Below are 13,012 nucleotides of genomic sequence, written 5' to 3'. Positions count from 1 at the left end.
AGAAACCTCATAAGTGTAGGCAAATAAATAAATGAAAGAAAAAAGAAAAGAACGACGAAAAAGAAAATATTCCAGAAATAGAAAGTGAAAAGAAAGGTAAGAAATGGTCCACGGATTATATAAATTTTTTATTTCGTTTTCTTCTTTCAATTAAATCTTTTATCCAAAAAAAGAAAAAGGATAAAACTGACAAGAAATGTTTTGTAATTTAATGTCATTCAAATTTTTTTTTTATACATAGATATGTAAAACTTTCTCATTTAATAATATAGAATAGGATAATATTTGAAGAAAAAGAAAAAAAAAAAAGAAAAAAAATTAGAAAAACAATTGAAGTTTATCATTATCGTAAAATTGGTGAATTGAGATGAAAATATTAAGTTCCATTTGCGTTTGAGATATTTTTGATGCCTCCTTAAATAGTAAAAATATCGTATTTCATAAAATTGATTTATTTAAATTTTCGACACAAATATGGCGAATCACTCGTCTCCTATTAGAGACATGGCCACTGTTTGCAACAGCGCACAATCAGTACAAGAAAACGATTGAACGACGGAAAAATTTCGATTATCGAAATCGTTCTTTCTTCTTCCGGTCTCCTTTGTGATAAGTTTCCTGCCACGTTTTACGGAAGTGTATCCATTAATTCGACCAATCAAAAGAGCATTATTGTTATTAATAGAACTTCATACGCGTATCGTGTAATTATCTTTCTGTTAGTAGTGTTGTGGATGCATGAATCAAGGATATACCTTTGTCCTGCGGAGTTCATAATTTAAAAAGATGCTTCACATTAAAACTCGAGAAGTTTGATATATTTCCATGGATTTCTAACATATTTGCAGAAAATTTGCCATAAGCAATTAAAATCATACAATGGTCTCTTTTAACGAGAATGTTATTACTTGTATAATCAATCAATTGAAATATTTTATTTTATTATATTGATGAATATTATTGAGAATGGACATTAAATCTAATTCGTTGCTTTATTTAAGCAACAACGTCTTGCTTATTATTTACAAATGTTAAAATGGATGAAATTTGTTTAATCACAGATTTGCAGGTAAAATTATAATAGACATTTATAATATATAGACAGAATATGTAATAATTATTGTACATTATAAGAGCACACATTCTTAAAAGTATATTTGTTACTAATGTAAATTATTTATAGATGAAAATACTCAATAAAATAGTCAATGAAACAAAAAAAGAAAAAAGAACAAGGGAACCATCATGTATTACAAAAAGCAAAAGAGAAAATAACACTCTTTAAATTGGGACGACGTAAAAAAAGGAATCATAGAATATTTGACATTTAATTCTAGTTCAAATGTTTCTTTTTTTATTGCTTGGAAACAAGGATTCATTTTTACAAAGTATGTATATTTTTGGTACAATTGATTCATGAAATATTGTATTCCTTCTTTCAATAATTATTGTTACATGGCTGTTTGATCTTATTGATCTTATAAATAATGATATTATTTTAAATACTTAAAAAATAATATTATATATTCATTTTTGTAAATTTTTTCATAGATTTCTTTTGTATAGAATGGAATTGTAAAAAATTTATTGATTTGTAATTCTGTTGATGATGCATGTGTATATAAAAATGGCAAGGATTACATTGCTATTACAACAAGGGATACAGAAAAGCATATCAAGTCTGTACACTTGGATATAGATTTATGGTATTAAAGAAAGGATTGAAGATAAGTTCAGAGCCTTTAAAGATATTGTACAGTCAAAGAAACATTTCATAGGTTTCATATTCGCTTGCTGTTTATGTGAAAGAAATAACAAAGAATCAACTATATTTAAAAGATTTTTTCCAAGAGTACCATTAATTCAATCTTTTGGTAATGGATCTGTACCATTTACAATACTCAAATACAAGGTACGTTTAAAAAGTAATCAAATCATTTTGTAAAAATTTGTATATATAACTTAATGAAAAATCTCCTTTAAAGTAGTTCTCTTGAGAAGCTGTACATCGCCGGAGACGTTGCACTCATTCTTGGACATAATGCTGTAATCTCATCTTTGGAGCTGCTTGCAGTTGATTCAGTTGACAATCTTTTGGATGCTTTTCACAATTCTAAAACGAGATTTCTTCGGATGACTTTTGGTTTTTATGAAAAGAAAAAAGTCGCATAAATTCAAATCAAAGAAATAGATTGTAGAATCATAGGAATATTTTTCTTGGCCAATAACTCATTTACAAGAGAAATTTTTTAAAATCAATTTGACGATTTGAATTTAATTCATTAGTAGTCAATCTAAATAATCAAATGACGATTAGATCTTTATTCGAAGAGAGTCTTCATTTATTTTTGCGACAATTTTCTCACTTTTTGAAGTATAACATCTTCCAGAACGAATCTTCATCGTTTACAATCTCATTGTCATCTAGAAATGCGTTGTGTTACCTAAAAACTTACGTTCTGGACGAAGCTTAATGTCCGTAAGCCAATTTCGTTGTTAAACGTTGCGTTGTTTTTAAGTTTAACGCAAAATTTAATTTATAAGTAAGTATAACGTATAAATCGATATATTGCTATACTCCATTTCCGTAACATGCCAACCCAAACACACTTATATAAAATTCACTGCGAAATTGCTCCTGTTAGTCCAACCAAATTGATACTGAAAGTAGAGATATATGTGTCAGATAACATAGCCTTATAAATACTGTAAACAATCTCTACAATGAAAAATTTTGTTGAGAAATTGTCTTTTACGTTAGCTTCTGTACGTAAAATGATCATATGAAACATTACTAGATATTGGTAAATTAAATGTTTTTTTTTTTACTTTTTAATATGAACAATTTACATAATCACTATAAATTTCTCTTTCGAATACTCCACTATCAAAACATTCGACTAAAGGCACTCTTGAAAAACATTTTTTAAATATAAATTTTTGAATCTACGTTAAACTATCCATATTACAAGTAACAAATATGAAACTTATTGAGTGTTTCTTCAACTTTACATTGTCTTTAATTTATCTTCGATTCTTAATTTTTCTTTATTATTATAGTCTATATACAAAGATGCAGATCAGGTTTGCATTTCCATACTACTTATTGTTATAATAGTAGTGCAATTTTTACATATACATGCATTATTTACAGAAATACAAATCTATAATTTTTTAAAACTTCATCCCGTACAAAAGTTCTTGCATTTGGAAGTCTATGTAAAAAGACAAATTCTAGATATTTACAAATACAAATGTACATAAAGTGCATGCTTATAATATTTCAATTGATCGATTAAACAAATATTGTAAACAATGTTACGTCAAAAGAGGCCTGTATATGATATTAGTTGCTTATCGGAAAATGACAAATTTTCTGTAAATATGTCATAAATCCATAAAAATAAATTAAACTTCTCGAGTTTTAATGAAAAATTGTGATTGAATTATGAGCTCCGTGAAATGACTTTGCTACAAGTATCTATATTAACGTAATAATAGTCAAGAACTATTAAACAGCGCTCTACTTTTATCGGCCGAGTTATATCGAACAATTCAATAAATCCCTTTTATTATCAATCGAATTTACTAGATCGGTATAGTAAATTTCTGTTTGATTGTATGATTAGTTAAACGGAAATTTAGTATTGTCGGCTATATTACTTAGTCGATAAAAACAATGCTGATCGTTATTACCGACCTTATTTATTCGATTGATAAATAAATCGATTTACTTGTGGTATAATATGTATAATTTTTTTTTATGACATACATTCGATTGCAAGTAATATCGAGCTAATGGTTGCTTAGATAAACTTTACCTCCAATTCTTTTGAAAATAGTATGTATCTATACGAATAATACTTATCCGAATAACTCTTTTAAAGATATGATGAAATTGTTATCATTGTCTCGGTATCTTAACTATATCTTAGCTTTATTGCGGTACTTAGAACGAAGGTCAAAGTTTTTGGTATTAAAAGAGCCGATTGTTTTAGCTAAAATAATCTTGGTTTGTCTGTATATGTATATAAGTGTGTAAGGGAGAGAAAAGAGAGAAATGTTTATTAATACTGATTGTCATATATGAAGCATCTCCTTTATGGGAGAAACTGGATATTATTATAGCTATTATACAGGATCGATTTTGGGCTGTTCAGCCGTTCGTGTTTTAGTGATATTTGGTCAATTGGATTCCCTATCAATACGAATTGATGGATTCATAATCATATTCGACCGATAGGAATCTACTAGATTATTTTTATGACAATTCCACGTAATTTATTTGGGGATGGAAGTAAAAAAAAGAAAAAATGTATAAAAATATTTAATATACATTTATTTTAATTCTATTATTTAAATAGAATATACTATCGATCAGCTCAGAAATTTCGCAGTCTTCGTGCATCATAACTGATATTGGTTATTTTATTTTAATTTACAACCAAATTAATCACCAAACATTTCTTTCACCAATGTTTTTTTTCTATTTTTTTTTCTAATTTTTTTTTTTTTTTTTTTTTTTTTTAAGTTAATAACCACTTTAACAATTAAGATTAAGAACGAATAGAAGAAAATGTCGACGATCCATGTGCATCGCGTCGTTTTCGATTTTCAAGATGTAGAACTTGAGAATAATAGAGAACATTGATTTTATATTAGATCGTTTCACTCGTGTCCTTTTGCAATTGATTTTTCAAGTTCGATTGTTCGACGTCTCTTTTGGTTCTTGTTCTCTCTTGTTTCTCCTTTACTCTTCTATTGTTATCAGCTATTAGCAATGACAATTTCTCGAAACTCGTTCTGTAATTCCGGTGCAACCGTCTTTAAGATATCCTCGACGTTCTTGCAACAATTAACGTAGATTATTTCTTGTCCGCGTAACGAAAGATCGTTTGCCAATAATTTAATATTCTGAAATGAAATAAAACAAAATTAAAGATAATAGTACGTCTGGACATTTTACGCGTTGATCTTTCCTAATAGAAATTAATTTTTTATTTCATTTTATCCGTTCACAAAAAGAAAAAAAAAATTGTTTGTTAGCTTATTAATGGGATTAATATTTGCCAAGTATAAATTGAACTAATGTAACGAATGGTGCACATTAGTCAAACTCAACAAATATTATATATCTATATAAATATCTAAATAAATATTGTCACTGTAAATTATATTAGAATGCAGTTCTATTAAAAAAATACAAGTAAATATTACTAAAAGTAATTTATTAGTATGGTATTACTGTGTAAAAGTATTATTAGTGATTTATTTAAATATAAAATACAATTTTCATTTTATTGAACCAACCCGGTAAAAAATTTGACAGCATTAAAATTCTTTTTCTCTCCATTCCTTTTTTTCTTTTTTTCTTTTTTTTTTTTCTTTTTTAGCGATGATTATGTGAATGTGAATTATCTAAACAATATATTTTTCTTTTCGACGCATTTATGTTCGGGAATGACTTAAGGATTATTATTATGAGTATATATATATATATACATATATATATATATTAGAGAGACCGGTAAGTAATGTCGTTTCTGCGCATGTCGATATTTGATTGTGATTAAAAATAAAAACTTGTTAAAAATTTATTCCTTTGAATTTAATTTAAGAAAGCGACATTACTTTCCGGTCCATCTAATATATATGTATATATATATATGTACTCATCTTACCTTTGCAACAGTAACATCAATTCTCTTAAGATTCCTGCAATCTAATACAACATTGCAATGAGTTGTTTCGGAAAGTTTCATTATGTTGGCACGCAGATGTTCCGCTGCCGGAAAGGCAACAGCTTCTTCAGGAATTATGTGTGTTATAATTCGATGATCGTCATTCTAAAAATATATAAATATAAAAATATATAAAAATATAAAAATAAAAAAAAAAATCATATGTATATGTATATGAAGGAAAAAAAAAATTGATAAAAATATTTTTCTTATTTCTTAACAGACCTGTTCGATCTTCGTTTCGACGGATGGCCTTGCCGAAAAGTATAGTAATGTCGCTAAATTACAAACTACACCAATGGCTATTCCTAATTCAAGGCCAAGAAAAAGGCATGGCAGGAATGTCAGTATCATAATGATACAATCGATCTCTAAAAAATTTGCATGTCTATATATTATATTAATAATAAAATATAAATAATTTTAATAATATAATTATATTTATATCTAATTTGATTATAATTATATTTTTCTTTTCTCTTTTTGTTTTTTTTTTGTAATACATACACCATCCTGATAATAATAAATATAATTATATCATTGAGTTATTTATATAAAATTAAAAAAAAAATTTTAATAATATTAATTGATTGTAATACAATTAATACAATAATGTGATTTATTTAACTTACTTTTCGCACGCCATAGTAACATATAAGTACCAAAATCGAGCATATAATACATGGCACATAATATAACACCAGCCAATGTTGCTTTAGGAATAAAACGGAAGGTACGTGTTAAGAATCCTGCAGCGAGCAGGACCAGACAACCTGTGAAAAGCAACAAAAAAAAAGAAATAAGAGAAAAAAGTAAGAATGATGTCAATCAACCGTTAAGATGATGAAAATTTGAATAAAAATTTAAAAGAAAATAATATATAATTATATTTATAAGAATTACCTGTGAATAAACCGCCAAAAGGCGTCTTTACACCTGATGCATGATTGACAGCTGTCCTCGTGAAGGATCCTGTAACTGGCATCGATGACACGAAAGATCCTAAGATGTTGCAGATTCCAAGAGCAAACATCTCTTGGGTTGCGTCCAGAGATTTTCCTTTTGCTGAAAATATAGAAGAAAAAAAAAAGAGAGAAGAAAAAAGAATGTGAATTTAAATTTTTATAGAAAATATTATATATATATATTATTTTGTTTTATTTAATATTATTATTAATATTTTTCTATGGATATATAAAATATATATAAAACACACACTAATATATACATCTTCATTAGTTTAATGCGAATCTTCTTTGGTAATATTTAAACGAATTAATTTAAAGTAGTTTAATTTTTATACATAATTTTTGAAAAAAATATTACTTCTTAGATCTGTTTTGAAAGAACTCACCAAAGGCCTTGGCTATTGCTATATGTTCTATAGTAGATACAACAGAAATGGAAATGATTGTCAATCCCATAATCTTTGTCATTTCCACGAAATCATAAGTTTTACTTTTGAATATCGTTGAAAAAGGTGGTGGTTTGAGCGGTGGTAAACCTTTACCCATTGATCCTAAGTATCACATAAAATGTTAAAAGAAATACAAAAATAAATAAGATTCATGATAGCGATGACCATCTCTGAAAACACTCTTTTACCTGTAAGGTTGAATATTTCATTTCCAGTAGAAGAACATATATAAGCTATAATGGTTCCTGTGACAACAACTATAGCATTTCTTGCCAAAGTTAAACCCCATAAACTTTTTTGCGACCAAGTACCATTTCGCTTCCCAGGTAGGTTCTATTAGAAAAATATTAGAAGAATAAAAATAGAACGATCTTTGATAATTATGATTATCGATTAATACTTGACATATATATTTATATGTATTAAGTATTATTGCGATAAATAATATTATCAATTGAATTATCGAAATTTATCATTGATAGATAATTATTGATAAAAAGAAAGAAAATATCTTATTGGAAGAAATTTTTTTTTTTACTCAGGTAACAACGACGATTTATTTAATATATATATATAATTCACTTAATCAATATTTATAAAAATTACTTGTTATTATTAATAATATTGATTCAATTAAAAGGATTTGTCTTTTACGTAAGCAAATAATTTCTTTATACCCAAAATCCATTTTAATTAAAATTAATTTTCATAAAGATCGCTTATCAAATGTCATTTTGTATAATTAAAAATATTTCTCTTTCCCTCTCCCTTTCTCTCTCTCTCTCTCTCTCTCTCTCTCTCTCTCTCAATTTCATATTCCGAAATTTTCAAAAGTTCGGCTCGTACAACCTAAGATATTATATACTAAAAATATCTATCTTGCCTTGAAAATAACTAAAACGATGATCGTGCAAATACCCAAGATCGTGTCCTGATACCTGATAGCTTTTAAATTCGAAAAGATTTGTTCAATGGAATCTAAAAAGCTTTCGGTCCTTCCTGGTATACCTAAAAGCGGTTTGAATTGCGACGAGGCAATGCTAATCGCAGCGGCAGAAGTGAACCCAGTTATGACGGGAAGAGAGATAAAATCCAAAAGGAAACCTGTAAATAATTATTTTCATATATATATATACATATATATATATATATATGTATATATATGTGTATATATATATATATATATAGAGAGAGAGAGAGAGAGAGAGAGAGAGAGAAAGAGAAAGTGTTAACGATAAGTTCGATCGAAATTATGTTAATAAAAAAATATTCTTTCAATTTACCCAAATGAAATAGGCCTGACAGCATGATGATGCATCCCTTTAAAAATGCTAATAGTATCGCCATGTCCGGACCATAATTTAATACAAGTGATTGTACCATAGTTGCCATAATAGCCGTTGGCCCTATAGTTATGTTTTCGCAAGATCCGAAAATGATATAGACGAAGGAAGCCATAAATGCAGAGTACAGACCATACTAATGATAATAATACATAAAAATAATTGAAAAGATCTAACGAATTAACACGAGATATATATACCTGTGTTAACAAAGGATACGAAGTAAATTTACCTCGGGACTTAATCCAGCGACGATGGCATAAGCAATCCCTTGAGGTATTGCTGTAAGACCTACGGTTAAACCAGCGAGCGCATCTTGAACTAACCATGCCAATTTATATTTTGGTAACCATGCAAAAATCGGTAGTCTGCGTTTGATGTAATCTTGACAAGCATGCTTATCCTTTAACATGATCGCTGAAGCAAAGCAAAGCAAAGCTAAATTTTCATTCCTTTTTCATACCAATTTATCGTATTTTATTTTTTGTTCATTCGCATATTTTTTTTTTTTTTATATACAATACGTATTTTTGATAAGAAAAGAGATAGACAGATACGAAATAAAATTTATATATATATATATATATTTTTTTTTTTTAGTTTTATTATCTTTTTTAATGAATATACAGTTCTGTTAATGTCGCACAAGTTTAAATGACAAATAAATAAATAAATAAATAAATAATAACAATAACAACAATTATTTTCTTTTTAATAGAAATTTGTTTAGAAAAATGCGAGATTATACTTATTGTTTATTTGTTTGCTTTTTTTTTTTAAATAAATGTATCAACGAAAAATGGAAGTGAAGAATAATCCTTAAATCAAGACTATGATTACCTACTGTAATAAAAAATATATATATTTATTTATATATTTATACGTGTTTATATACACATATATTTATACGTATACATATATATACACACATATATACACATATATATATATATATATATATATATATATATATATATATACACATAGCATCGCATGTAATAAACTTGAGGGAACTATCGTGATCGAAATCGTAAGTTTTGAAAGCGAATGAACGCTTATCAAATTGTTACGAGTTAACTATAAGGCTGACGGAGAGAAAGAGAGAGAAAGAGAAAGAGAGAGAAAGAGAGAGAAAGAGAAAGAGAGAGAAAGAGAGAGAAAGAGAGAGAGAGAGAGAGAGAGAGAGAGAGAGAGAGAGAGAGAGAGAGAGAGAGAGAGAGAGAGAGTAAACACGAAAGATAGATTTTCCATCCGAACAAGAAAAACGAAAGGATCGATCGATCGATAAGAACTTTACTAGGAGAAAGAGGAACATTTCTTAGCCTTTTTTTTTTTTTTTTTTTTACTATGACTCAGCATGTACTCCGAAACAATGAAATAACTAACCTGTATCACTCAATGTATCACGTATCCCGTTGAACATTTCACTTGTATAGTAAGATCCTTTTATCTTCACGTGTAAGAAGAACGAAAAAGAAGAAAGAAGATGAAAATAAACACCTGCACGAGTTTTCTTAGAAAAAAAATTTACAATCAAAAGGTTTTCAGATACCTGTCGTAGTTACGGGTTACTTCTGCATGCACCTTGAGAGCATATCATAATGCTTATATAAAAGATCGCTTAGCCATTATCGCTTGTAACGAATCTACGGAAAAGGAAAGAAAAAAAAAACAAAAAAAAAAAAAAGAGAGAAAAAAGAAATAAAGAAAGAAATAGGAAAAAAATTAATTAATTAACTCGTTTATCGTTAATAACATTAATTCTTGATTCTACGTGAGGAGATTAACATGCCTTTGAACGATTAATAATGATTAATAACAAAAAGGAGAACTGTGTCGTACTGATTGTTGTTGAGAGAAAAAAAAAGAAAGAAAAAAAGAAAGAAAGAAAAAGAAAACAAATATTATTGTCTATGTATTAACACGAACGAACGATATCTCGAACGAGAGACGACTTTCGTACCACGAGGATGAGGCACGACTGAAGGACGTAGATATAGTCATCGGGAGAATGTTTTCTGTCTATCTATCTCTTTTTATCTCTTAGTCTCTCTCTCTCTCTCTCTCTCTCTCTCTCGCTCGCTTGCTCTCTCTCTCTCTCTCTCTCTCTCTCTCTCTATCTATCTATCTATCTCTCTTTTACTCTCACCTAACTGGATTTTTCTCTCTTCTTTTTATAATGAACCCAGCATCGACCTTTTTTCTCTCTCTACTTTTTAATATCGTTCGTTGCTTTATAATTTTCTTTTTCCTTTTTATTTTAGTTGACATTAATTAAAGATATTGTAGAGTACTGTATTGGACTGTTCGATATAAATAATAGTTAGAATTTTTAATAAAAAAAAAAATGTTCGAAAGTACGAAAAATTGCAATTACTATTATGTAATAATATTTTATGAGCAAATCATTATTTTTCATAGTTAATTATATATATATATATATATATATATATATATATATCGATACTTAGATTATAATAATAATGAAAATAATGATGTTAATATAAATAAAATATTGTTTATTATAATATTATATGGATCGTGATAGAATAATAGGAAATATATCATAACATAATGATATAAATTAAATACAAGTAAATCGTTATTATATATGTATAATTTTTATTGGTTAATAGAATATTTCTTTGATATCAGGCCAATGTTTGCTATATGCGCGAATATTTTATCTAATATCGAGTTACCTTCGTGATTTAACGTTTTAACAGCAAGAAAAATTATTAGGCCGTGGAGAATACTGAAAAGAATGACACAACAGGTAGTCGTATGTCTCGATTATGTATGCTTCGTTAACATAACAGTTAATACATTAAAAAAGGATAGATATACAAAAAATATAGCAAGTTTATATAATTATAAATATGTATTTATGTTTTTGTGTGTGTCTATATATATATATATATGTGAGTCATATTTTTTCAGATTGAAATGATAATCCAGGATTATTTAGAGATTAGTCGAGTTATCTTTTGGAAATAACAGAATCGAAACTTCGCTTTTGTTCTTTTAACGAATGTATTTTGATAACGAACAAGTGGGCGTAACTGATCGATTTATATAGATAAAATTTTATATCTATACTTTCAATATTCATATACATATACAAACGTATACAGTTTGATTGGAAAGACTGCATTCAATAATTTTCTTCTTTTTTCTTTTTTTTTCTTTCTTTCTTTATTGATTGATAAGTTTAACAAATTTATTAGTCAAAAATTGATTGAAGACATTTGAGGATTCGTGATAATTAATTCATTTTCAAATACAAATATATATATTTGTCATGAATATATATATATTCCCAATTGAGAAATGATTAATTATCTAATGAAATATGATAATAAATGAAACATATATACGTGTGTATTTATATGCATGTATGTATGTATGTATGTATCTATATGCAATGTACAGAGATTCGAGATAGTTTTAATATGTTTTCTTTTTTATGTTATCGAAATACAGAAAGATATCAGAATTAAAATGAGAATTCCCTTTAATAATTATATTAATGTGAGAATTCCCTTAAATATTATACATCTGTAATGCGAATATAATATCTAGATTAAAGATCTCTTGATTTTTGATAAAAATGAAATTATTAATGAGGACGGTTGAGGGCAAAAAAAAGGAAAAAAAAATGAGAAAAAAAATTTATTCCACAAAGGAAATGGTTTTTCGATTTTATCGTAAAGCTTTTCGCTGGAATTTTTCTTCTTTTTCTTCTCTTCTCTCTTGGTCGATTTATAAGCTTTAACGTTTCTTTTCTTGTTGAATCGCAACGGTATAAAAGCTACCAATACGCTTGCGCCTTACTATAAATGGTAGGGGATACACAAGGGGATGTACGTTGAAAGTGGTAGTCGAGGGTAAACGAGACTCCTTTGCGATCAGTTACGCGCGTAACGTCGGCAACAACGTTAACATTCTTATGATTACTCCCTTGTGATTTTATTAATTAACTATATACTAATATTACCAAATCGTAAATCAGCAAGAATAATTCTTCATTTCATCGGATTTCTAATGATAACAATTTTTGAAAGAACATTAATAATTAATAAGAAATAACTGATAACGTAACTATTGATAATTAAATAAATTAAAAAAAAATAAATAAATAAATAAACGAACTATCAAGATAAATAATTATAATTAATTAAAATAAGAAAATTACAAACTATTAAAATATAAATATTAGTAATTAAATTATAAACCCATAAACGGACGAACAGTTAATATAAATAGTAATAATTAATTACGTAAGTAAAACTTTAACGATTAATATATATATATATATATACACATATGTATACTATATGTATGAAGTGAATGAAAATACGATGTGTATGTGTAATTCGTAAACATATGAAAGGTGAATAAGTGCGAATTTTGTTTAAACATTTTTTTCTAAATTATAAAAACAATGAAACTTTGATATAATTAGAATTAAGTGAGTAGAAGATAAAGGTGACGATAACAGCTTAATTTGA

General features: G+C 27.2%; 1 protein-coding gene and 1 long non-coding RNA gene across 5 annotated transcripts; one reads left to right on the top strand and one right to left on the bottom strand.

The window, feature by feature from the left end:
* The first annotated feature begins 510 nt into the window (after nt 1–510).
* On the top strand, nt 511–3,435 carry LOC118442085 (uncharacterized). 2 transcript variants are annotated; one of them, XR_014983070.1, is made up of 4 exons: nt 511–1,069; nt 1,184–1,388; nt 1,552–1,912; nt 1,986–3,435. It is a non-coding gene; the product is annotated as an uncharacterized LOC118442085 (long non-coding RNA). The 2 variants fall into 2 exon arrangements; XR_004838305.2 differs by having other exon boundaries at nt 527–1,069; nt 1,989–3,435.
* Nucleotides 3,436–4,513: 1,078 nt separating this feature from the next.
* Nucleotides 4,514–10,470, bottom strand: LOC118442084 (sodium-independent sulfate anion transporter). Of its 3 annotated transcripts, XM_035867272.2 has the most exons (13): nt 10,294–10,470; nt 10,054–10,147; nt 9,888–9,951; nt 8,734–8,918; nt 8,442–8,637; nt 8,042–8,262; nt 7,347–7,491; nt 7,096–7,260; nt 6,645–6,806; nt 6,374–6,514; nt 5,967–6,112; nt 5,682–5,846; nt 4,514–4,914 (listed from the first exon to the last, which is right to left on the bottom strand). In XM_035867272.2, the coding sequence occupies exons 3-13, from the start codon at nt 9,922–9,924 to the stop codon at nt 4,768–4,770; spliced, it is 1,710 nt and encodes a 569-aa protein (XP_035723165.2). In that variant the 5' UTR covers nt 9,925–9,951; nt 10,054–10,147; nt 10,294–10,470; the 3' UTR covers nt 4,514–4,767. The 3 variants fall into 3 exon arrangements, with proteins under 3 accessions (XP_035723165.2, XP_085517971.1, XP_085517972.1); XM_085661845.1 differs by having other exon boundaries at nt 10,054–10,470; XM_085661846.1 differs by lacking the exons at nt 8,042–8,262; nt 8,442–8,637 and having other exon boundaries at nt 10,054–10,470.
* Between the last annotated feature and the right edge of the window lie 2,542 nt (nt 10,471–13,012).

The sequence above is a fragment of the Vespa mandarinia genome, chromosome 16 (genome assembly GCF_050613455.1).
Source record: "Vespa mandarinia isolate Hongniang chromosome 16, ASM5061345v1, whole genome shotgun sequence".
Classification (NCBI taxonomy): domain Eukaryota; kingdom Metazoa; phylum Arthropoda; class Insecta; order Hymenoptera; family Vespidae; genus Vespa; species Vespa mandarinia.
This window is presented reverse-complemented; position numbering and strand designations above follow the sequence as displayed.

Coding starts and splice junctions, on each gene's coding strand:
- LOC118442084 (XM_085661845.1), bottom strand. CDS start 9,924: ATGTTCAACGGGATACGTGATACATTGAGTGATACAG. Junction 6,113..6,373: donor GTTACTATGGCGTGCGAAAA/GTAAGTTAAATA, acceptor CAAATTTTTTAG/AGATCGATTGTATCATTATG. Junction 4,915..5,681: donor TTGATGTTACTGTTGCAAAG/GTAAGATGAGTA, acceptor ATTTCATTTCAG/AATATTAAATTATTGGCAAA.